The sequence below is a fragment of the Aulostomus chinensis genome, chromosome 2 (genome assembly GCF_037954235.1).
Source record: "Aulostomus chinensis isolate RoL2024-O1b breed Wild chromosome 2, RoL_Achi_v1.0, whole genome shotgun sequence".
Taxonomy (NCBI): domain Eukaryota; kingdom Metazoa; phylum Chordata; class Actinopteri; order Syngnathiformes; family Aulostomidae; genus Aulostomus; species Aulostomus chinensis.
In genome coordinates this window covers 19,165,626-19,192,104 of record NC_141321.1, presented here as the reverse complement: position 1 = coordinate 19,192,104, position 26,479 = coordinate 19,165,626, and the positions used below count along the sequence as shown (strand labels likewise).

At 40.6% G+C, this 26,479-nt stretch overlaps 1 protein-coding gene across 1 annotated transcript; it reads left to right on the top strand.

Annotated features, from left to right (window-relative positions):
* On the top strand, positions 1 to 26,479 carry lmo1 (LIM domain only 1). The gene is made up of 4 exons (XM_086182844.1): positions 1 to 814; positions 16,543 to 16,756; positions 24,527 to 24,652; positions 25,968 to 26,479. The coding sequence occupies exons 1-4, from the start codon at positions 793 to 795 to the stop codon at positions 26,071 to 26,073; spliced, it is 468 nt and encodes a 155-aa protein (XP_086038970.1). The 5' UTR covers positions 1 to 792; the 3' UTR covers positions 26,074 to 26,479.

The window sequence follows — 26,479 nt, the reverse complement described above, 5'->3', positions numbered from 1 at the left end:
TTTTGTCAGAATTAATGAGAAAAGTTCCCTTGCCCTAGGGGTAATTAGTGTCCTTGGAGTTAAATAAGCTAATACTTAGACACCTCTGGCACAAGCAATTATGTTTGTGTATTGAATAATTGATTCAAAGAGGGGGGAAGGGCTGCTAATCAGATCTGAGCATAATGAATTGATTTAATTAACAGGGGAATCCTGGGGTCTCTGGAAACTGCGCGCATTTATTCAGTAGCAGCAGAGGCAAGCTCGGCACATAAACTGGGAGAGAGGCGGCGTGAGTTTGCTTTCAGCAGTTGTCAGATTTGCAATTGGATTTGTTTGAATATAGTTGCCGTTTCGGAGCAAATGAGAACGGGAAAGAGAGCATATTAAGAGCGAGGAGAGCTCAGCCGTTCAGTGTGAGCTTGTGATCTGTGTGTGTGTGCACCATTACAGACAGGCGACACTATAGATTTATATCGCTTTTCATTGTTTTGCCTTTTTTCACTCGCATGGAATTTATCAAGAGCAACCAACGCTGTTTGATCGCGATTTATTTGCATTGCAGTTCAGTCCGGATAGTGGAATCTCGCTGTTTATATCTTACGCGTATGAATTATTATTATTGATAGGAGGGGAAAAACGTGCAGACGGCAATTCATCTTTCGAGGGTTTTGGTTGATCGAGGCGTAGTCTAGTCAGCCGCGCGTTTCAAAGCCATTTCCAGGAGAAGCTCCGAGCAGACCGAGCGGTGCAGCCAGCCTGCTGGAGCCAAGGACGGATCGCCCGGGGAAGGACTCCTCGTTCCTCAGGACGATGGTGTTGGACAAGGAAGAGGGTGAGTAACATCCCCCACAGTAGGATGTAATAACCTGGGAGTAACACGGCAAACTATTGGCATTTTTTTTTTCCGCGTCGCCCTGCAGCCTGCGCTTTTCTCCATTTACTCACAGTTTTCACCCTGAAGTTTGGGTGCATATGCATCTCCTTCCAAACTGCAGCTTAGTTGAGAATATGTTTATTTAGATGTGATATGTAGGGGGGTTTGGGGACGGCAGACCCTGCAGTGCATGTGGCTCCTCTTTGCTTTCCTCTAAGTGCTTTTCGCGTTTGTGAAGTTAGCGAGGCAGCCTTTGACATCTCCACGGGATGGGAGATGACAGCAGAGTGCTTTTAACTTGATTGCAAATTATGGATAACGCCGTGCAGCGTTCACTCACTTTCCATCCAAATAGGCCTACTCGCATTACTTATCTATTTCAATGTATTTAGGTTAATGGGTGAGGCAATCTAATTAATTTTAATTTAAATCAAACTCGCCTCTAATGACGTCCCATTTTGGCTTAAACTGGTGGTGAGACGTGCAGTGCATTTATCACACGCTGTACAAGTTTGAATGATGCTCAGTGTACTGTGAATGCATTCAAAATTATTTTAGTTTGAAAGCCTGTATGTAATTAAAGTGCACTGAAATTAAGTTCCTCCCTGTTTTTTATTCTTCTGGAGACACTTTTAAGGAGTGAGCTGAAGGTGGTTGTCCTGATAAAACAGACCACCTGCTGACATATGACTACAAACCTTAAAATATATACATATATACCTTTGTTATTTCTCAAAGTGCAGGGCTTGTCTCCCCCCCCCCAAAAAAAAGAGTAATAGATGCATTTGTAAGCAATTATTTATGTTTGAAAATGGAAATTTTCATAGGAGAGCATCCGTTCACATCTAAAAACCAATACATTTTGACATAAATTGGTCTGTCTGCCTGAATCCATGTTATGCTGCTAATGTACCCAAATTAACTGAACTGTAAATTGTCTGCTTTGAATGTCTGTCTCACTAAAAGTTTCCTATATGATTCATGATTCAGATTGCTTTTAACAGTTATTGGCTAAGCAATATGGTAAATGTACAAGGTGATGCAAATGGCATTAGTGGGAAAGGATGCACGAGAGCATGTAATGCAGTCAATACTACATTAACTACTGATGCCCAATTACAGAACCAGGGAGAGTGGCTTTTAGGAGCATTAGGACTTGCAGAAAAGCTGAGATCACCTGCTGCTCATTGCCTAAAAGCTTCACCCTTTATTTGCTGGACGCGACTACTAGCTCCAGCAGTTTGGCCAGGTTGTCAGCAGAGATGCTTATATCTGGTCTCGTTCTCTGTGGTGCCTCTTAACGTTTATTGGCTCTAAAGTTATAGGCTTGTCAATTCAACCTTCTTGTCTAATGTATCCACTTAGGGCCTACACAAATAAATGCATGTGTGAGCACATGCATGTTTGGGTGGCCACATGGGTGTATGACAACTTTTTTTTTTTTCTCAATTGATTCACTGGTATGCTTGTGTGTGTGTGTTTGTTCATAAGTGTTCATATTCCAGTCCTTTGGTTGCCTGTAGAACAGATCATTTGTGTTTGAGTCAGCTCCGAAGCTCATTTGGTAGACAGATGTTATGAACTTTGACTTCCACAGAAAAGTCTGTGCCAATTTCAGATATGAAAGCAATAATCATCCACCTGTTTATCTGATCAACAATGAGCATCACACAACCGTCTCCATCGACGCAGACCCAAAAATACTGATTTGATTAGGCCGTATTAGGTTTCATATAAACATGTTTAGAAAAATATTTCTTATCGTAACGTTTGTTAACCTTTATCTTCAGAGTCATAAAACATCACCGCAGTTTACTCTGCCATTAGCGTATGATATACTCCATCCGGTGAGGCAAAATCGGGGACTACGACGCAGGACTGTTGAAGGAATACATGCGCTAATTTATGAAATGATCTATTATGCAGGTCATGTGAATTTCCACACATGTCACTGAATATTCAGTGTCAGCATTTTATTTGACTTCATCATATAAATGCATCTAATTTAAGAGGAAAAGCTGCTCAGCCATTCTTCCTCCCACTTCATATCAACTGCAAGAGCAGGTCCACTCTCTGGGAATGTTACTGAACATTAACACAAGTGTATAGACCTTAGCAGAAGAAAAATCCTCTTCCCTTGCTATACTGATACACTTCTGGTTACCCTTGCTTGTTAATTTACGGCCCCCTTATCATACTGTCCAGAAAAAATTGTACCCCCATAAAGCATGTGATTGAAAAGCAATCCTTCAGATGAATACAGACTGGTGATCTGTCGGCTGCTATAATAAAACTTGGGCTTCGGGCTCAGATTTTATTTTGAAATAATAAGAATTGCTTCATTCTTTACCAGTGTTACCATGGTAATTCTGTCTTGTAGCAATGTTATATTGATTTAGAAAGTGGACAGTAATATTTCTTTTCTGTTATTTGGTTTCTGAGGGTTGATTTCTAATTTCCAGTTGGAGATTACTTTTATATGTTCCTTAAGTCGTTTCACTTTTCCAAAGGAACGCAATTTGCTCTCTTGTATTTGCTATTTTCTCAGCTTATTGGTTTGCTCTCACTTCAAAATTAAACTTGCCCATTTCAGATATTGAAATTACATCTGGTTTTTGTGCTCTGGGCCTTGAATAATATTACAAACACATTGCTTCATTCATATTTCTTTAAGTCACTCACAGTTTTTTAATAAAGCTTTTATAAAGGCTCCTGTATTGCATTTGTTGTACTCTCCCAAGCTTCTCTTCAACATAGATTGACAGTCCTGTATTCAAGTAAACTTACATATGCACAAATGAATGCAGGAAAATGCTGTTTTATATTCATACACTTCAGAAAATAATAGCAAAACACACTGTGTAGCTCTTCTCTGATGTAGACATGATAATAACTTGAATTATTTGGGGTGACAAATAACATCTTGTGCCCTCAGTGTTTTGACTGCTCATGATATACTAAAGCTGTTATCACTCTTCCATTTAACTGCTTCGGAAATCACATTCAAACCTTTTTTTGTGCATTGACTGTTTAATTCCACCTCACAAATGCAGAATTCTCACTGGAGATAATTTCATCTGTCACCATTAAACCTCTTGATCCTATCAGTCCTGATTGTTTCACATCTTCGAGTGTGCGAGATGTGTATCGTTTTCCATAATCTTGGTGGAATTCAAAGGGAGTGAATTGAGACTTAAGAGGCACGTGTTAGCGAGCGCGCCCACCTGCCTTCGATGTAAATGGCTGCACTCATCAGTGTGGCTCGCAGACTCAATTATGCACTCTTGAGCTGTAAGAGCATCCCGTTTATTATTGCCAGAGGCCTCATGTTAGCCATATTGTCATCAATATTCTCACAACAATGTCTGGCCGCGGTGCCACATGTAGCACAAGGAGAGGATGAGCCCTGTGATGCATGTTCAGTGGTCAATGTCCAACACACTGCAAATAATTCCTTTTAGAATTTCTGTTATGTTGTTGAGTTGTGTGCAGCAGGAGGAGTTCAGGGTGTCATACAAATATTTACATGAACAAACAAGTGCGCCAAAGCTGCAAGGGTCATTCTAAATATTCCAAGTACCCTTTTACAAAATCCAAAGTTATGCTAACACCTGTATCTCGGTCGCATGGTTTCGTCAGCTGATATTTATCCGTACAGATAGATCGTACTGGTGTAAATGCCGGGTGATGTGTGCCACAACGACAACATTTCAGGTCAGTATTTGAGTAAATAAATATTCTTACATTTCATTACTTGAATTGTTATACATAGATTACAATGACAGTATCAAAATTCATACATAAACATAATAATTAAGTACACAAATGTTTATATCATGAATGTAACAGGCTAAATTGAGCCGTTTTGCATCGGGAGTGTTTTTACTGATGCTTCTACATGATTTTGCTGTCATTTTTGTGCTGTGCCTTATCACATTGTCCATGATATTGGTACAAATTCTCCTCGGGATAATAATTTGTCATACTGTCAACCATATAAGGTTTTTGCATTATACCTAATCATTATTCTCACCATTACAGAAGAAAGTATTTTTACATTCATATTTCTGTGGCTCTGGTTGGATTTTGAATCTTGTGAGTGGGGTTTGCATTCTCACTGGAATTTTGACTTGTGGATCAAATCTCTTATCCAGTTTTTTTAGCCAGTTTAATTGGCATTAAGACTTAGACTTAGACTTTATTGTCTCGGAGGGCTAATTCTTTTTGACAGCACTTTACCCCACAAGCTATCAGTAACACAACATAACAAAAAGTGTAACGGCCAATGTGCTACAGACAGTGCTGTAAGTGTTTGATGATGGTTGTCAGCTTTTTAGATGCGTGTTTGTGGTTACACAGCCAAAATGTTTTTTTTCCAGTACCATTTACCCCCCCCCCAAAAATTTTGAAATATTGTGACACAGTTTCAAGTCCATCTGCATCTCCACGGACAGTATTAATGTACTATTACAACTAAAAGACATCGATATGTCCGCTTTTTTTTTTTTTTTTTTTTTTTTTTTTGCTCCCAGGTATGTTATAGGATCTGCCCCTAATCCCCAGTATCAGTTTGGCTTCAGTTCCTACAATTAAACCACCTTCTAGAAAGCCAGTGTTTTTAAGCTAGCTCTGATGTTGATGTTGCACAGTAACAAAACTGTTTTGAGCTACAGGAAGCCTACTACACTCTGAGTCATCTATTGTTGTGCTAGTAAAAAAAAAAAAAAAATGACAAGGTGTTATTTCTTGTAACCAGATAAGCCTTTCTTTAGAATATAATGTTGCGATGTATCACATCTTTCTGTCTTTTTTGTATATTGAGAGGCATCCCTAGAACCTTCCCAATCCTAATTCATATAAGTGGTAGGAACAAAATAAGGAAAACCTTTCAGTATAGAAAACTGGCAAGTGAGTGTGAATAATATTTGGACCTTTTGGAAGCAGGTCTCTTTTCCACTTGACCCTGGAAAGTTGTGGGTATCTCAAGCTGCTGTTGTCTACACTCTTGTTGATGTGGGTGGAAACTATTCCTGCATTGATGGCTTTACAAACACACACACTTTCCCATCATTTTTTTTCACCTAAAGGTATTTATTCACCTGTTTACCTATCGCACACTCTCGGTATTGACTTGTTTGGCATCTGAAGCACTGTGTAAAGTTTATACCTTGTGTTCTCCGGAAAAATAATTTCTCCTTCATCCTGTCACCAGAGCCTCAGTAAAAAGACAGACACAGATTAGCAGCTGGCACGTCTAGCTTTCGTTGGCGATTGAGCGCTGGTCCAAGGAAAAACTTTACTATTTTAAAAGGAAAGAATATTATATATTGTTATTTAGAAGTGGTACGTGAATCTGTTGCGCTCTTAAGCCCTTTACTAAACCAAAAAAAATAAAAGCCAGATGCCTAAATGATCTGTGTGCATGTGCATATGTTATTCTTTACATTCTTGTTGAGAGGAGGAAGCTCCAGATGAACTGAGTGGGAGTTTTGGTGGAATGCCCTTACAATACCCTTTGATACCCTTTTGGGAATTCCCTTTAATTGGTTAACTTGAACTTGTGTTAATTTTGGTTTGGAGCAAACACACACATTCATGGGAAATTTGTTTTATTAAGCTGTTGCAGTTGCATAAAAAATCCTTTATTATTGTATTAAATAGTTTCAGGACAAAAACTCAGTTATATAATGTAACTAAGCTGTATTTTTCTTTGCACATCACTCAGTGATCCAAAAATGTGTCATATTTTCCATGTGTCAGAACCGCGATCGTTAAGTATTTCACAGTACTCAATCACTGTAGACCCTTAAATTCATGTTGTTACTGGAAGTTTCTGGTTTGCGCTCATTCTTGTTGTGTAAGTTTTTGGCTCTGAGGACAGAAGTAGTGGTCAGTCCGTAATAGAGGCTTTGTTCTGGTGGGACATGAAGCAGCACAACCTCTAGGGGCCGCCAGCGCAAGACCTTCACTCTTCCAAACGCTACTGTTTTATTCCAAATGCTTTTTTTTGCTGATTGAGTGTTACAAGGTGGCTTTGCTCTCAGGTAAACTCTCTGACCCTGGTAGCATCTCAGATAGGACCCGACCGATACGCTCTTTTTTGGGGCGGATGCTGATACCAAAATAAGCCTGAACAAGACCCCTGATACTGGCTAAGACATTAATCATTTTTGGATTGATCAAATAGTTGTGACACAGATATATACCAGGTACATGATAATTTAGTTTAGTGTAACCAAAATGACAAAGGAAAAATCAATATGTCTAAAGAAGCCTAAAATCTTTTGTGTATTTGTATGGATTCTGATTGAAAGCTTATTCCAAAGATATGTATTGGAGGCAAGATCGCACATAGTTTTCTGAATTGTGCTCTGAAAAAATAAATAAATTAAAATAAATCTAACAAAAGTACATATCAGACAACATATCAAATACACCAAAATTAACATTTCTATGATAGACCAATGTCGGCTGATATTATTAGCCAGACAGTAAATTATATGAGCTGACAAATGTTCTTCATGCATCCCATATAAGAGGATGATGCTATTCTGTATCTCAACACTTTACAGACATGATGTGTTTAGTGGGTATACAGCTTTTCTCCTCATCACATTACTAAATATGTACTGTACCTTGTAGTTCTACTTCAACTTCAGATGACCTTTACTTATCTATTCTTAGCAAAATGTCACATATTTATTTAGGTCGACCAACAAATTTAAAAGCTTCCTCAGTGCTGCTTTTAAAGTAATGAAGGACCGGAGCTTCACACTTTCTTCAGATGTTAAAGCCATCTTGTTGCTAAATAAATCAAAGCCAACTTGCAAAGAACTAATCTCTCATTGGATGACCTTCACTGAATCAAATATTGAACAGTTAATTCAAGTCTGTGATTAGGTGTTAGTTGATTAGGTTTGAATATTGAAGTTGCTGATTTAATCAGTGCTGCACTATGATGTTTGCAACCACAAATTCAGATGCAAATGATCATAAATCACACACATTCCCCCTGAAAGCAGCACTGACTTGAGTGTGTTTCTAAGATGTTAGACAACCCCCCCCCCAAACATACACCTCATAACAGTCACACCTCTTTCATTAAATTTGATTTCATTTCATTTAACAGTTGTCTCTTGTTGAATATGATTTGAGCCAGTAACATGAATTACTCCATGAGGAAAGGTAATATAATAAAAAGCAACTCATCTCATATAAAATATGACTCTCTCTTGATGTCTTTAAACTAGAATGTATTGTATGGGACTACTTACCGTCCGCAATGATGTCACAGCCACCCTTCATGAAGACCTCCTTCCTAAATGTTCACCCAACCGACCTGTCTCATTATTTACCCCATCAGGTGTGGGAGTAGGTGTCTGAATGACATTACAGGCCTGTGCTGCTAAATATCTGCCCCCTGTGGGGAATTTGCATTATTCAGGATTAAAGAGCATTGCACAGTGCACCACAGTATGCTGTTCCTTCTCCCCCCGCCATTTTTGACACACTGAGGACCCTGAATGGCACACCTGTCTCCTAGCATTTCCTTTGAAATAATACGCGTGTCGTAATTGCTGGGGATTGGCGAGGATTTCATACATCACTTCCTGACCTCATGAGCAACACAAACTTTAGATGGCTACATTTATTCCTCTCCAGATGCATTTTTAATGTGGACTAAAAAGTGTTTGTGCATTATTCTGTTCCGGATGGCGGAAAGTGATTGTGACAGCTCTAATGGTTTGATTTTGATTTTTTTTGGCAGGAATCATGAAGTGGCAGATAAGATTGTCTCTTTTATTGAAGTCTAAAGGTGTGTCTTTATACAATGTATGAGTATATATATTTGAATACGTGAACTGATAAAAATATCATCAGATAGATGCACACACTGTTAGCTTGCCATGGTAAAATGACATGTTTGAGGACACCTCAGATCAACAGCAGAACAAAACCCTTCATAACACCTGGATTTAATTTACTAGATGTGGTACCAAATCTTCGCTTTACTCTGTCAACACTGTGACAGTCTTCCATCTCGTGTTCTCATGAGGTTTATTTGGGGTAACCTCTCCTTTCCTCTTTTCCTTATTCATCTTATTCCTGCACTCTCATTTTCTTTCCCCCTCTCTCCCCCCGTTGCTCTGTTTTTGCTGTTGACAGCTTACCTACCTCTAATCTCACCCTACTACTGAGCTACCAAGTGTTGGAACAAGTCGCCTTCTGTAATAATTTGGAAACTGCCAGTTTCATGTCTTGAAAAAAAGAAAGCAGGAATGAATTTAATTAGAAAGCCGTTGCATATCTCTGTGATACATTTCTTTTAATTAACCCCATGTGAATAAATTAAAAATAATAAGGGGCTGAAAAGTGTGGAAAAAACACCCTAATGAAGTTTTCCGTTAATTGGGATGGAGTTTGCAGCCAAACCACAGTGAGCAGTGAGCACCAGGAGCTAACAATGCCTTCTGTAAGCCTCAGAAAAGGGCCCAGGGCCTTCGTGCTGACTTCAAGTGTAAGAAATGCACCTCTGACGTGATGGAAATGACCGCGGGCTTGGAGAAAAGGCAGTCCTGTTCCAGGCTGCTCTGCTGAGACTCCCCATGCCGCGCTTGAAGCTGGGCCAGTGTTATTGCAGCCCTAATGCGGCTGACTCATTTGGAGCGGATCAGGAGTAATTATGGTAGGGAAAGTGGCTGCAGACCGTGGGGGTCAGGACACTTGTAACATGTGAAAAGAGCAATTATTCCAGGAGACAAAACCCTCCCTTATCCCAGGCAGTGCCAGGGTCAATGCAAGGGACGGCTGGGCTCCGTTTCACCGGGGCTTATTAGCCGCAGCAAGCTGCAAAGTTTGAGAGAGTGCATCTTGTTAATGAACAGTCCCCTCCTCATCTGCACCAGCCCTGTCTGCTCTCTCCCACTTACTGTGGGTGTTAATTATGTTGTAATCATAGCATGCATACAGTCCCAGAAATCACCTCACAGACCCCAGCATTCATACACTACCATCTGGAAATCTAACATGTCGTACAGTAACATAGAGGCCTCTTACAGAGAACTATTTAGTATGAAATGCAATATTGACTTGGGCCCTGTAAGGAACTACCTAATTTAAGAGTGTGTCAGTGTGATTCCCACCCCGTGTGTGTGTGTGTGTGTGTGTGTGTGTGTGTGTGTGTGTGTGTGTGTGTGTATTTATGCATATCTGTTCTTTTACTCTGTGTATACGCTCCAACTTAGCATGGGAACATGAATCATACACAGTGAATCAGGGGCCGTTATTTTGCTTATCATTCCAAATACACTCATCAGTTTGCTTTCAACTGAAATGTGTTTTGCAGCTGATATTATTAACAGATGTCTTGTATTTTGTCTTGGCAAGAGAGAAATGTGTCTATGGGCCCAATTACAGCAATGACACAAGATAAATGAAAGGGGCTGATTCATGCACACAATGGCAAGACATCTGCATGAGATCCCCATTAACCTTAGTGGCAGACACCTTGGCCCAGGAACAAATTTTGTTTTGGACAGCCATGGCCACAGCATTTACACAAGTGAACCCAAAGCAGCGAGTTTTCAATTAGACCCTGTTGCTGATGGAACGGCACTCACGCTGTGAATAGAAGCATGGTGGTCATTGCATTCTATACTAACATAATATAATATAATGGGCAGTAGTTTATAGTTTCATTGTAGGCCATTATATCCTGTTGTTGTCTTGTGCCTGTCGGTGCTGAAGATGATGATGACAAACTTGTCTCAGCTACATTTGTTAAAGTGGTATCTAATTTCTCTGAGCTCACCACCATGCTGGTGGTTAACACTCTTATTTGCTGCAGCTGGGAGGAGGAATTATAGGGGCCCCTGAGAGGAGACCCACCCAGGGGCAGCTTCCACCTCCTTGAAAGCCAGCCTGCCTCCCCATGTGTCAGGAAGGCTGAGTGATTCTCATCAAGATCCTTTACCTCCCTGTGAACTGGCAAAGTCTGCATCTCAACATGGCGTCAGTGCTTTTAATTGATCAAAGGGCATTTAACAAAACAGAGAATCAGAAGCAACTGTCCCTTCTGCTATTAAGGCTGAGTGACTATGAGAGCAGATGTTCCATTGGGATCAAGTGCACTAGAAGGCTATTGCGATTCTGTGCGTCCTTTTCCTTCCAGTTTTATTGAAGGCACATTGATGCACATAAAGAAAGAGCTGAAATTATTAGTTCATCTCTTAGTAAGTCCAATGACAGCAAAGACATTTTATTTGTCAGTTCAGTCATCAAGTGACATCTGCCGGTTCCAACAGATGAGGGATTCAGTTTTTGTACTGTTGCTCCGACAAAAGCAAGATGTTTTAAGATGTCGACTAAGAACCTTTATTTTAGACTGCACTGGGGCGGTTGTCCTCTGGTCAGTGGATGCTCCTGTCTGAACAGAATTCTCATTGGTTTGAAATTCAAGGAGAGGAGCCCTCAGTAGTCTTTTAGGACTAATCCATTTTTTGGGGGGGGGGGGGGCCTTATAGCACTTACGCTCACACAGAACTGGAGGCCTACAAATTTGTAAAATTTGTGAAGTCATCTGTGATGTAAGGATGCTTTCACACCCTCTTTCTTTATTTGAGTCTCAGTCTGGTTCTTTTTGCCCCTCGGTGTGGTTCCTTCGAGCAAGTGTGAATACAGCAATCATAGTTGGGTGTGCACCAAATGTGAGACCTTGTTGAAGAGGTGGTCTCGGTAAGATTCCAAACTATGTCTGATGCGGTTCGTTGTGGTGTGAAAGTGATTCAACCTCTGTCCCACCCAACTATCAGTGTACTCCACAAGTTTGAGCCTAAATGGCTCCTATAACCTGGTGTACTTTGGACATGTTAGAGTGTCTGAGCAGTTGCAGTTTGCAATGGAGAAAAAAACATATATATGCAAAAAAGGAACTGCATTAGACCGAACACAGGACCTTCTTCCTGTTTTTAATCTCTCTCCTCTTTAATGTCTCACCCCAGGCACGTCTGACCAATAAATATCATGTCTACAGTTGGCTAACAAGCTTACAAGTGCTCGACTGCCACCTGACATTGTTTGTTGTGATGCATTTTGGTTTGCTTGGTTTTTTTTGTATGACAATAAACTGTACCAAGGAAGAAACACCCCAAGTTGGCAAACTCATCAATCAGTTCAGACCAGACCAGCAGATAAACCGTTGGTGCAAGTGCACCCTGGATCTTGTGCACAATTTGTCACGATCGCAAAGTTAAACTTAACAATATGCAACATTTCACAAAATACAGAGATCATGTAGTGATATTAAAGTCACTGCAAACAGAAAACTCACTTCCTCCAGCACCTCCATACATACAGAAGCCTGAGTCACTCCTCTCCCCGCCATCGGCCACATCAGACACAGCAGGACTTGCTGCACTGTGTCTGTGGGAACATGAGATTAGCTCCAGGATTCATTGAAAACCTGTGCAGCATATATTTGCACCCGCTCACTCATCAAAATAAAAAAGCTAACTAAAAATTTGTTGATAACGATGGAGAGAAGACATTTAGAGCAAGTCTGAGAAAATGCAGGTCTCACCATGCCTATGTGATTGTTTTATTTCTCTACTTTCAGACTTTACCTTGACTGCTGGGGAAAAAAGCATATTTTCTTTTAAAACCTTGAATATATCAAAAAGGTTAGAGGACTGATGTGATTTTATGATAGCTCTAAAGACGGAAGTCTAAATAGGGTAACATAGAAATCGGATGCTATCTCTATAATGGAAAATACATGCTCTGACAGACTGCTTGGGCTAAGAAAAACTTACTGTACATATTCTTGAAAGATAAAATCTTAAATAAAGTAGATGGATTGAAGAAGTGAGAGATGACAGGCCTTTACACACAGTACTAATGGTAAACTAAATTCCTTCTCAGGAGAGATTTTTGGCAGGGCGAGTGCTGTGTCTTCACTTTGATGGCTTAAATGTTTTCCCTGCAAAAAGAAGGCATTGTAATGTGGAGACTTTTGCATTTTGTGACATCAAATGAGCCTGCAAGGTCAGTGGCACTTGTATCTGTTAACCAGGCTGGAGTGGTGGCTGACTCTGAGTCTGCTACTTCCTTACTTCCCTTCATTACTCAGTTTTTGTTCCTAGGAAGCAGCAAGCATGGAAGGGCCAATGTTACTCTAGTTTCACATCATCAAGAGTGGTGACAGGTGCAAGAAGATGTCTCATGGCATTAAGGGAATTAAAAAAGACATTTACTTGACACAGTCACTTTTTTCTGTTGCTACTATTTGTTTTGTTGGTTCGAGTCCTGTTTGCTGAACTAATATTAAGGTGTTTTCCAGAGCCTGCTTTTGTAGAAGACATCAAACCTGTGTTTGTTCCCTGCAACAGCATCAAGAAAGAGGCATCAGTTAATTTCCTGGTAGACATTAGGCATTCCTCTATTGAGACATCTCTCTCCTGCAGTCAGGCCTGAAGGACCAGAACATATGAAAGAAGAAATGAGTGTGAGACTAACTGCAAAACAAAAGTCAGTGTTAGTGTTTCACTTTGATGAGCTGTTCGGGGTTTTAAACAAAGCACGCATCCAGCGGGGGAACGGGGGGTGTGCAGCATACAATAACTCCGGGATGGGTTAATCTTTGGAAGGTTTGGCCTTTTCAAGCCTGATGTAAAACACACACGTGATATGTTTAAGGAGTGGTGGTCTCAACCAATTAGGAGTAGTTCTCTGGAGGTGGAGGAACGACCTTTTTGTATAATTAGTTACCTTATTTAAAGCAAAGATTTTGAGTGGAATACTTAATTAGGTGTCATAAAAGGCAAATTAAAGATTTTTGTGATCCCCAGGGGCCTTAAAGCAATGCATTTCTTTTTCTTTGCACAAGCTCTGAAGCACATACACACTCTCCTCATTATGACTGTTCTGTAGTTCTGTGGAAGCCTGTCAGCCGAGTACTGTTGGCATACCTGCAGAGAGCTCCCCTAACAAGCCATGAAATGCAGGTAGAGGAGTCTGCCCTTAGCCAGTGTGGCTTGAATTTGAAGCTTTTTAGCTTCATTTACACTGAACATTGGTATTTATAGCAGGTTTTGTGATCCTAATGTGCCAACTTCAAGGGGCCTGTTTTGGGAGGGAGGGAGGTGAGGGAGCTGGAGGGCAAGCTGAACACTAATTGATGGCTCCCATCAGCAGAACCAGACCAATTAGCCCCTCCTTTCCACTTCTGATAAAGAAGTAAGGCAGCTCAAGACCACCTGAACATGTACTGACTTATAAACCAAAGCCATAAATATGACTAGCAAGCTCCCACTTCGTTCACCTTTTTAAAGAGAGGAAACACTAATTACGTTACGTTCATAGAATTATTCATGTGTGCATCACCAGACATCAGTGGGGGTTTGACCATGTGGTTGGTCATGCCATTGGAAAATGGGAACAGAGGGTCATGTCTCCAAACTGGTGAAACACTGATCTTTGAGTCAGTGGCGAAGGTTTGGGTTGGGTGAAAGGGCCAATGGTTCTGTTTGGATTCCGTTTTTTGGAGTCATGGTTTTGAATTCGGCTTGGTTTGTTTTTAACATTAAGGAGAAATACCCCCCCCCCCCAAAAAAAAACAACAACAACAAACAAACCAACATCAGCAAATGATTAAATAACATACATTAAAATAGTCTCAGTCATGATGGCAGGTACTCAAAATCTATTCTAAATTTTGTTCTCTTGTAGAATTGGAAAAAAAAACAACTGCCGCTCCCCTGTGGAGTAAAACACCTTGGGTGGTGTATTTATCGGTTTGTTTTTTTTAATCAAATGTCCATGTCTTCATTTTTCACACTCTAAATCAGTAGGGGAGCAGCTTATTACCAAAAAGTTGTGGTGTCCACACCTAAACTCAATTTACCAGTCAATTTAAATTCTAAAATTCACCTCTTGTCACAAGCTTTGGTTTGTGACTGAGAGAATGAGACAGCTGTGGTTGAAATGAGTTTCTTTGGTAGGGTGGCTGGTTTGGACTGTGCTGCCATGGAATGTAATGCAGCAAGATTCCTGCTCGTATCCCTGCCACCGCTGAGGGAGGACCTGCAGAGAGCTCAATGAGTATAGGTGCAAACTGCCCTTCCTTTGCGCTACAGTGACTCATTGTTGCCTCTTGAGGAGCAATGACATATTACAAGACAAAACAGACCAGCTCCAGTTTGTTCAGGCTAAAATTATCCTCTTAAAAATTATTCATTGAAAGTTTTACTAAATGGGTAGTAATTAGGGAAAATCCCCAGGAAATCAGCGTAAGTTGATGTACATAATACTTCAAAAAAAATGCCTTAAGTAGACTGTATGAGTGCATGCAAGAAAAACAGAATAAAATTGGAGATAAATGTTTTTATTTCAGAAATGTTATTTTAGAAAGTGGTCTGAAAAATGGTTTGAAATTGAAAGTTTCTGTTTAAACAGCAGATTTATGACCTTATTCATAGTTAACATTTATGATTCTGAATGCTTATCTGAAGCATTTCAGTAACATTCCATGTCAAAGTCAGTATAACATGTCCAGATCTTTAAAGACACCCACACCTCCAAAATGCTGGGCTCACCCCCTGTGATGCAGAGTGTCCCTCTTTCTTTTTTTTGATTGCGAGAGAGAAATGTGTTTTGAAAAGAGTGGCAAGTGGCGTCCACTGTGTTTTCTTTTAGACGGATCAATAGCTCAGTGTGTGAGAGAGTGTCTTAAGAGCTGTTGTCTTGTGCTTTCAGCTGTGGCAGACCTGTTAGTGCTACAAAGGGGAGCTGCGCACCCCTGCCTCTGTACCAGCAGTGGCCTGAGGGGGGCTTTTAGTACAAACACAAATGTCAACCACACATAGACTATTAGTGTTTGGTGCAGTTATTAAATGGACTTTATTTGTCCTTTAGGAGGCTAAAAGGCGCACTTAAAGGGAACCTGCGTGACAGCAGAGCAATTTGCGAGTTTGGTAACTTAGGCTCGCTCATTGCAGACACACGAGTACAGATAAGTGTAAAGGAGGAAAGGCTGTAATGCTCTGAGTGAATGCAATGTGTGTGTGTTTGTGGTTTGTGTGCGTATGTGTTTGTGTGTGCGCGCCGATCTGTGTGTGTTCCTACGTGTGTATGTATGAAACACAGAGAGTGAGTGTATGCTAAAAGGCACTTAGGCCATAACATATCTCACTGGGGTCTGGTAGCAGCGTTTTTGTGGTCAGAGGCTTTTTAAAAGGTTAATGTTAATCTATACCAAACAAAGCCCATGAGGAGCTTTTACAGCTGTGGACAGTTGAGTGAAATGGGCTTTGATGAAATGGTAGGTAACTAACACAGCTCGTTTTAATTAACACAATAAGCATTGTGTATTTTATCCACAGAAATACACAAGACATGCCCTTTACTCTGAGGCCTGCTGCAAGTGATCATGTAACTTTTGTAATACAGCATGTTCTTAGTGGAACAAGTAAGTCAGGGCTTTGTGCTCCAATGTGACCTGTGTGCCTATCTACATGGAAGAATGTTTTCTTTAATGCATATGAAGCAGGTAGGCTGTGTAGTGTGGCGTGCGCAAGGCCAAGCATAGACGCCTCAAGAAGCAGCCGGCTTATCAAAAGGAGAACATGAAAAGTCACTCGTGTTCCTAGGCCGTAAATCACGCATTGCCGTTTGTCTTCTTATCACTACAGGTGTGCCGATGCTCTCCGTCCAGCCCAAAGGGAAACAGAAGGGGTGTGCTGGCTGCAATCGCAAGATTAAAGACCGCTACCTGCTCAAGGCCCTGGACAAATACTGGCATGAGGACTGTCTCAAATGTGCCTGCTGTGACTGCCGCCTTGGGGAGGTGGGCTCCACCCTCTACACGAAAGCCAACCTCATCCTCTGTCGCAGGGACTACCTGAGGCAAGAAAGACACGCAATCACCTCACTCCACTCACAACAACACAAAAGCCAGGCCACTCCAAGAGCTGTGTGACATGATAGAGCCACAAAGGTTTTTTTATTTGTAGATTTACCTTTTGCTTTGCTCTGGTTTCTCAGTGTAAGTGCTGTCTGTTTTGGTTTCAATTCAGACAAAAATAACAAATATCTACTAATTTTAAAATGTTCTACTTTTTAATCTATAAATAAATGCACATTCTGTCTAGATTCTGTGTAGTAAACTATTTTTACATTTGACAGTCCGCACTGTTTTTTTTTTTAGAATGTTTCCGTAAATTATCGATATCATAGTATTGATAGATTCTCTATGATGTCACTGATTTTAAAAGGCACTTCAGACACCATTCATCAAAGCTATGAAATTCAATTGTGCTCCTATCAAAAGCCCAGTTAACTCAGATTCACTTCTATCAATTACATCTGCTTGGTCTGATTACAGGCCACTACAGCCACCATTATAGGTTTGAGTTTCTGTTTTGGATTTTTTTTTTTTTTTTTTTTCCCCTGCAAATTTATCAGCCACTCACACAAAAATAACCTCCAGAGGTGGTCTGGCCGCTAGCTGTTTGCTACTAGCACTGTATCAGCTGTAGTACAGTTTTAAAATTAATGTGTTTCAGGGATACTGTTATTTTTTCCACATGAGCACTACTGCTCGATGTTTGTGTCATTCTGTAACCATTTCAAAGACAAATACACTGTCTTTTATATGTCTTTTTTTGTTTATGTCTCGGTACACCAACAACATCGTATCTCAGAGCTCCGGGAAACTGGAGGCTGTAACAATCAGTTTGGAGCAGATCTTTGGTAGGAAGCACAGGGAGGAAAATCACATTTTCTCTTCCTGACCCTGATCAAATCCTGATCTCAAAATAATTCGGGCAACGGCTTCAGCAGTGCTGTGGCTAACTTGCATAAAGTTAAACTTGAATTCAATTCAATGCCACGCTTGTCACTGGTGTCACGCTACTGTCAAGGATTCTCTAGCACTGTTATTGAAAAATGGATGATTGTTTGATGCTTTTGTCGCTAATGTAGGATTTTGATTTGGGAGATGAAAAAAAATTGTTACACAGTGCCAAGATCTACATCAAATTGCAACCCATGATCTCTAGGTGGTTGCAGCTTTTTTGTTATCATTTTTTCAGTAATTCTTAATGTATCTGATGTGTTTAAATGAACACAACAGATTTGGGCTCTGTAGTAAACTGGGTTTCTGTTTACCTCCAGAGCTTTAGGCTGTGAGAAACCTCAAGGCAGGCTTGTTGCTTCACCAGTGTCTTAGGCTCAACCCTTCCCCCACCCCACCCCTTCAGATGCCCCTGCCATCTGCTAGTTAAATTAAACATGACCATTTCCTTGGCGTTAAGTCACATTCCCAATGAGATCTTACCATTTACCCGGGAGGGAAGACCCACGGGACCGACTTAGAGATGCCAGTGCCCTAGGTCCCCCTCCTAAAACTCCCTCCCCTGTGCTATCCTCCCTCCTGTCTCTATTCTCCTTCTGCCTTCTTTTCTCTTTACTCGCTCACTGATATCTTCAGCTTCAACCATTTAGTTTCTCTGTTTTAAGGGAAGACATTTCAACAGTAGACATCATTTTAAATCATCACTAACATTAAAAGTAAAAAGAACTGTGATCAGCTTGTTTTTCTTCTTAAATCACTCATGGATCCTCATGACATTTCACTTACATCTCAGCTTTTCCTCTGACCCAGAAGGAGCCTGCAGCCCACTTGAGAGATGCTTTGTGACGTTGCGTTGAGATAGACCATTACCATCCATCAGTTACCGCACACAGTTAATGCTTTTAAGATGCAGTGAGAGGTCCACTAAGACCTAGTGTTGCCCCCAGAAGGAGCAGATGGTCCATATGAGGTAATAATAAATGGGCAAATGACCAAGAGTAGGCAAAAATGATGAAGCTCACAGTTTCACTTGGTAAAATACATCTGCTGAAAGGACAGCAACCCCAACCCCCAAGCCATAAGTGCCTAACTGGCACCGTAAAGGGAAAAGAAAAAGCTTTCTCACGCATTCGATGTTGAGGTCAGAGATGGAATGAAAATGAAATCAAGAGTTGTTAATACCAAAATAAGAATAAAAATGGAATAGGAGGAGAGAGCTTTCTGTGCTCCTCTCTTGGCCTGGATTGCCTAATGAAATCCATCCCACTCGCTTGCTCTTCAGACTGCGACAAACGCAGAACTCTTAATGGCTAGAGATGCTTGAGATGAATTCTATTATGGAACAAATTAAAAACCTTGCCTAGCGTATAGAGAAGAGGCCGTTTGAGAGACCACAGCATTCAAAAGTAGGTGATGCAGTCTCCATCCTGCACCAGTTTCTTTTTCTTTCCTGCTTGTGTGTGGCAAGATGAAGGCTTCCCTCACCTGCAGTAATGAAGTGAAATCTGTGCACTGAATTAGCCTCCTGCACTACATTAAAAACAAGCGGCTGGATCAAACACACTTTGGTTATTTCCCAGGGTTTGGAACCCTGCCATGCTCACATTAATTATTATAGGAGCTCCATCTGTGATTGTCCTTCAGTGGCTTAAGCAACTTATTGAACACACTCACGCTTTCCTGAATCTTCAACACACACACACACACACACACACACACACACACACACACACCTTCGACAATGTCCTCCTCTGTCCTCCAAACCGTTGCACAAACAAAAAGTTCAGTAATTCTCCAGATGCTACTTTCCCTGAATTGAGTGTTTCTTTTGCTATTTCACCACATTTTTCCATTACTAATGATAATAACATATTAATTAAGCATTTCTTCCCTGTCTTGGCTCTAGGACGGCATCACTTCTCCAGAGGGGTTGACAATCTAGCCATGGTGTGATGATCAGGCCTGAAATAATTGAATCTTCTTTTTCATGTATTAGAGAGGACTTAATAGTCATCCACTTATCAAAATGGGGGCATAATTAACTGTAAGAGGAAGATGTTTTCAAGATAATGAACAATAGAAGTTATCTACAAACTGGTGATGATAGCTCCATCTGGATGAGGCTCTTTTTTCAAATCTGTCCTCTACTTGCTTCTTTCGTAGGTAAAACAGTTGCTCTCCCTCTCTGAACATAAAGGTTTACACTTTCAAGACACAACTGTTGGGGAAGGTCAGAACATGCGGTGAATGCATTAACAGCTTTCCCTTTTATGAAATCTGACAAAACCTGTGCTGGCTGGGAAGTCTCAAAGGGCTTAGAGAACAGGTAGAAAACTTCAAGAGCCACAGTCCAATCTAAGAGAAGCAATGCAGAGAGGCAGATGATGCACTGTAGGAGCTTGAAGGGTTTGAAGTTTGCAAAGCAGCAAGTTAAAAGAACTAAGGAAGGCCTCCTTTCACTAAAGAGTAATTGAAATAAGTCAACAATAGAGAAGGAGAACTGAGTTTCTTATATTCTTTGTGGCTGTCCAACTCTGCTCTCAACATCAGCACACAAAGTCAAAACTTTAGTTGTGCTGGCACACCACTCTAGGATAATCGGGGTGACTTTGGTTCATATCCGTCTCTCCTGACCATTTGAGGGGGTGGGTCCTGTAGCTGCATAGATGATCTTGTACCAAACAGGTTTAGTGACCCAATCCTTATATCACCGACTGAAATCTTGTGGGAAAGGAACAGGTGCGGCGTGCTGAGCAGAAACCTGAACAGTAGCGAGAACAGATGCTAACAAACCCACACCACCTACACTATGATGACACATCTTTCTAGAAATGACACTCACCCCCAATTGTCCTTAGTAATGAAACAAGCTGGACACATTAGTAAATCACTTCATAGCATGGAGAGAGCAGTAGCCCAGTTGGATGGATGAATCATGTCCTCTTAAAAGATTGTGTTTGTTTTTAATTGATGAATATGTTTCGCTGCAAACGTGACATTCATAAAGAAATGTCAAAGAAGTTCTCTTTGGTGTGAGTGGCTCAGCCATCCTACACGTTGCTGGGAGGACAGTGTTTACAGATACTTCTGGCCATTTAAAGGCATCCTAAAGACTGTGGATAGGTTCTGAAGTGCAGGGTTTATTTATTTATTTTTTTATAAATCTGTCTTATTGTTTCCACCTATTTTTAGCAACAAAACCTGGGAGACTGTTGATTTAGAGTGTTATAAGACTGACCTGTGAGCCCATCCCAGTTGACAATAAATCTGTTTCCAACTGCTGCTCTGAAAACCTGCCATCTTGGATCAGTTTATTTTAATGTCTGTTAGGTGGTTCAGCAGGCCACTGTTTTGGTTGCAAAATATTGCCATTCACATACATGTTGAATGTTTTTTTTTTTCACGTTTTGGTAATTCATCCCTTTTCTGTCGTTCATTGTCTGCCAGGGTTTTAAAATCAGGTGAGATGAGCAAGAAATAATTAAGAAATGAGTGTGCCCCAAACCACACTCGAAATATGGTCCATATACAGCCAGACCTTCAATCCATTATTATCCTTATCCATGTTAGAATGTCTGAGGTTGTGGGGTGTAATCCAAACGCCACTTTTAACTGTCCAATCTGTGTGAATTCAGCACGGAAGAATCTATTTAGAAATAGAATATTTTATGCTTCAAACCTCAATGTGATTCATATGATTGATCAGCAAATCCTGCGTAGGTTGAGAGTATTAAGAGAAGCCATGAACAATAGTCTCATATTTTTCAGAAAGTCATTATTCACACTCTGTTTAAATAGAAATGCTAAATACTGTGTTGATGTTGATTTTTTTTTCCCACTTTCCTTTTGAGAATATTGATTTGTTTAATCCAAATGACCAGGGAAATTGAAGGGCATGAGCCACTGCACTCTTACAATGCAGGACATGTGTCAGAGCAGTAAGTAGGAATTCTGCAGAAAATTGAGTATTCAAACAATATATATATATATATATATATATATATATATATATATATATAAAAAGATGAAATTAATTCATTAAATTTTTTTTACCAGAGGTCATTCATTTGAAAGCACATTGAATTTAAAGTAAAAAAAAAAATGACTGAAGTAGGTGAATCATCAGTTTTCGCTGTTTTTTTTGTAAACCTCCCACATGAACTGTAAGATTGCAGTCGGACAATTCTACAATTTCATTTAGCAGACGCTTTTGTCCAAAGCGACAAAAAAAAACCTTCAAAAGCTAACTGGCTGTTCCTCTGCTTTCGTACATTAGCTTTATGGATTTTTAATCAGAGTTACTTTCAGACAAGATAAAGGTAACAACTTGGATGTGTGTGCTTCTTTGACGGGCTGGAATGAATCTACTTTACTGGTGTTTCTGTTTGTTTTTTTGTTTGTTTGTTTGTTTATTTGTTTGTTTTGGTGCCAATTTGTTGTAATCTCTCAGTTAACATCAGAACCTGTGATCTTTACATTTGGCAGGTTGTCATGTTTTTGCTTACTATGTGTACTTTCACTCCAGATTTTACTCAGGAGACCACTACATTGCCGGCTCAACTCTAGTAGCTTTTAGCTTCCTCACACATGCTGCAATCTCCTTTTAGCAGGAAAAGCCCAATTAGGCTGTATACTGATACCGTATTATAAACCTAACACATGTGTTGTTGACACATCCAGCGCAGTTTCATACATCCCACTTCTCCGTGCTTCGGTGAATAGGACAAAAATGTCTTTATGCTAAATATTTGTAGAGCGTCACAAAGCATAAAGGAAAATCGCGTTGAATACAGTTGATAAATCTTACAGGGGTCACACGCAGCTTTGACGGAATGTAGAACTGATTAGGAGCAGCAATTGGGCATCCCCCACCAAGCCTTTTCACAACCTGTATGTATCAAGTGAGCCTAATGTCCAGAACCCAGCAGGGTGTTATGGAAATGGGTTGTCCTGTGAGCTGTTATGGGAGTTTTGATGTCAGTCCCTGTAAGTGGTAGAGGCTCTCCAAGCTTTTCTATAGCATTGGTTCCCTGAGGGCAAGAGAGAAAGACATGGCTACTATATGTGACCTCTCATTACAGTAGAGCTCAGGTCTATACACACTCTGGTGGAGTCCCTGCTATGATAACACACACACAGGTTCTTGTGGCGGAGAGGATGGAAAGGTGGGAGGCAGCAAGTTAAGCCCAAAGGTGAAAGAATTTTGGGTACAAGAGAGCATACTGTAACCCCCCCCCCCCCCCACCACCACCACCACCACCACTGTACCCCTACGTGGCTGCAGAATATGAATGTAGCATCCAAATCACTGATTCACCAAACATTCTTGAAACCACATGGTCGTACGCTATCCTACGAAAGGCTGAGGATCTACAGTTATTGTCTAGATCACCACAAACGGTTAATCTCTTGGTTCTTGTGCTGTTGCCTTGAAGCTTTTCACCTCCTTTCTACAAAATCTTGTCTGTTACAGCATTGAGATATCATGCTAACAGAAAGAAACTCATCAGTAGTCATATTAGCCTCCTTAGAGGAGGTCAGAATCCTTTTCATCATTTATAAGTGGCAGATAAACAGTTTGTAAATATTTTATTATGCACTTTTGTAATAGTTTTTATCAAGTAGACTGACCCCTCAAGTGTCTATACACCAGCAATGTTATACAAATTCTTTTAAATCTGTCAATACAGCAATTAAAAAAAAAACATTCCTGTGGGTGACAGATGTTTACTGCTGAGAACATGCAGTATTTGGCTTAAACAGGAGCCACTTGTAACAATATCCCTGTCCCCCCTGTCCCTCTTATGGAACATAACAGTGTTTCTGTCTCTCCGTCTCCTCTGGGGCAGTGGCCCCTAATTACAAGCAGGGCTGCTGGATAATCGTTTTCTATAACAAGGTGAAAGCAACTCAATGAGACAAGCACAAACCAAGCAGGATATCAAGGGTGTGACTCTTCTGTCTGAGCCCTACAAGTTTTGGGGAGTGCGTATAACCCTCTTGGATTGTCAGTCTGCTGTCGCCTTATCCCCTCTTGTAAAGCTATGAAACGGTCCTTCTCCTCTGGAATGTATAAATCTATCTGTGCTTCAGAATCTCCAAATTAAACATAGAGGCAGGCGCTTGGAAAATGAAAATGTAAATCAGACTAGGAAAAGTATTTGAGGTCCCTTTACTTTGAGGAGAAAGGAGATCTACACCAGTGACTCTGCTCTGTTTGGGATCTTTTTCATTTGGCTTCCATCTAATAAACAAGCAGCAGCAGGGAGTGAGTTGTGAGTCTCCTCTGCTCACTGACACACATTCAGTTAACTCTTCAAGGTTACGTATCCCATCAGCGTCCCAGGCTCCTCTCTGAAAGACTAGGGCCTATATTCTTGTAACTGAAATGTTTTGAACTTGTGGCTTCATTACAGAACACAGCTGGCTTTAGTTGTAGATAGACGCATTGTTGTTGTTTTTTTAATTTGAAAAAGAAAAAAACAGTTGCTCAAATGGTTTACCTCAGACTTGGGTTTTTTTCCCATTGTGCAAGAGAGACATTCTTTGAAGGAGATTAAAACCATGTGATCATTTTAATTGGATCATTAAGCAAGAATTAAGATCTATGTTTGTTACTCTCATTAACAAAAAATACCAAATGGCTGCCAGGAAAGATTTGTGCGTTACACTCAGCATATTTCGAGTCTGCTGTTTTCCACTCCACTGCAGTATTTTGTTTTTGTATTGTCCTTGCTGTCAGTACATTTTTGTTTACTCTTTTATTGCATCAAGGTAAAGGGAAGGTGGGTTAATCTCTGTCTGTGCTCTCTGTCTTTCAGGCTCTTTGGTACAACGGGGAACTGTGCAGCCTGCAGTAAACTGATCCCAGCCTTTGAAATGGTGATGAGAGCCAGAGATAATGTTTACCATTTGGACTGTTTTGCCTGTCAGCTCTGTAACCAGAGGTAAGAATAGACATTATAACTGCACAACAACGTTGCTTAAAAAAAAACTTTAAAAAAAACATGAATGGACTGTTAAAATGGCCAATAGCTTCAACATCAGAAACTGCTGAAATAGCTTCCTCTTGATGTGCAATAGAGTCGATGTGTGTGATCCGTTTTTGCAGTCCGCACACTGCAAATCTAAAAAAATTGCCTTCCTGTGTTGTAAAAATAAAGGTAGCTGTATTACATTTGTTGTGCTCTGCTAATTATTTTCTATTGTCACGCACTAGCATCAATTTTCAGTTGTTTGTGACCATATCTGTAAATAATAAAAGCCTGCAGGGACATAAAATTCACTCTTCAAGGAGGGAGCTCGAAGCTCCTCCGGAGGTGTGTGGCTGCATGCTGGAGTCTGGACTTACACAGGTGTGAAATGGTGTTTCCATAGTGAAAGGAACTATTATGAAATTGAAATGAGCACAAAGCCTATGTTTGAGATACATAGAGTATGACATACCCAAATATTGCTTTTTCCCCATCAATACACTGTTGGTAATGGCGCTGGTCTGAGAGCAGAACGTCCTTTGCATGCTTGTCAGGGGTGCTGTGACCCTGTTCTTCCACACAGCACAAGCCCATTAACCTTCTGCAGGCCACATTCAGTTACCATAGTGAACACCTGCTGTAAGGGAATTATGACTGCAGCTTCTCTGCTCATTTGGCAGACGCCGTCTCACCTGGCACAGTATTGCTATGGCTGTGACTGTTTTACCAGCATGGTGCATAACTAAAGCTAAACTAGTTTGACTACATTTGTACCTTCACTCCCCTTCAGTCACATTATGGATCCGTCTCTTCTGTGTCACACAAACAAACGGTAGAAAAGTGAGCTGAAACTGAGGCTGTGATGTGTTATTTTCCGTTTTGAACAGACACAGACTTAAGAGGGAATACATTCTTGACCACTGGAACCAAACTGGTGTATGATCAGCGAGCGCTGTGGCAGTTTCCTTGGAAACTCTAGTGGTGCCAGCACACAAATTTGACCTATCTTTCACTGGGTGCCAGTGCCTGCTTTGAAATAATAGGGTCATTTATGTTGACTATCAAAACAAGCTTTGAATCTGACAAGGCAGCCGGTGACAGCATGCATCAGGTGAAACAACTTGAGCCAAATGTGTGCAATCAAACAAAAACGTCATTACCTGCTGCTCTTAAAAGCAACATTCTCACCGTCGTAGCTCAGGAGACCAGTCACCACAACACTCGCACATAATGTAATTCTTGTAACTGTGGTTTAAGTTAAGTTTCGCCTGTTTTTCTCTGCCAACAGGTTTTGCGTGGGAGACAAGTTTTTCCTAAAAAACAACATGATTTTGTGTCAAATGGACTATGAGGAGGGTCAGCTGAATGGGAGCTTTGAGACACAGGTTCAATAGTGGGAACATCGTGGCAGCAACAATCAGCTCCACACTTTACACACAAGATGGATGTTCTGCTGCACTTGGAAAAAGACAAGCGTCTGTCTGCTTGCCTGCAATACTTTTTAAGACCCCTTTATCAGTCCCTAGGGACTCTATTGTACATGTTCAACTTTTTGCCCCTCCCACACCCCAACACTGAGCAGTTACAAATTTTGATGTACAGTTGTGCCTGCTTAGCTGAGCACTGTATTGCTTGTATGTTTTGTGAAATTTGTTTCAGGTTTGTTTTCCTTTCCTTTTAGAAATGGTTAATTGGAGGGTATGTACAGTCTGTTTTCTCTGTATATATAAACTGGAACATTTATTTTATGAAATGTAATGCAATTTTATTACTAGTGTGAATTAAAGATTCTTAAATGTT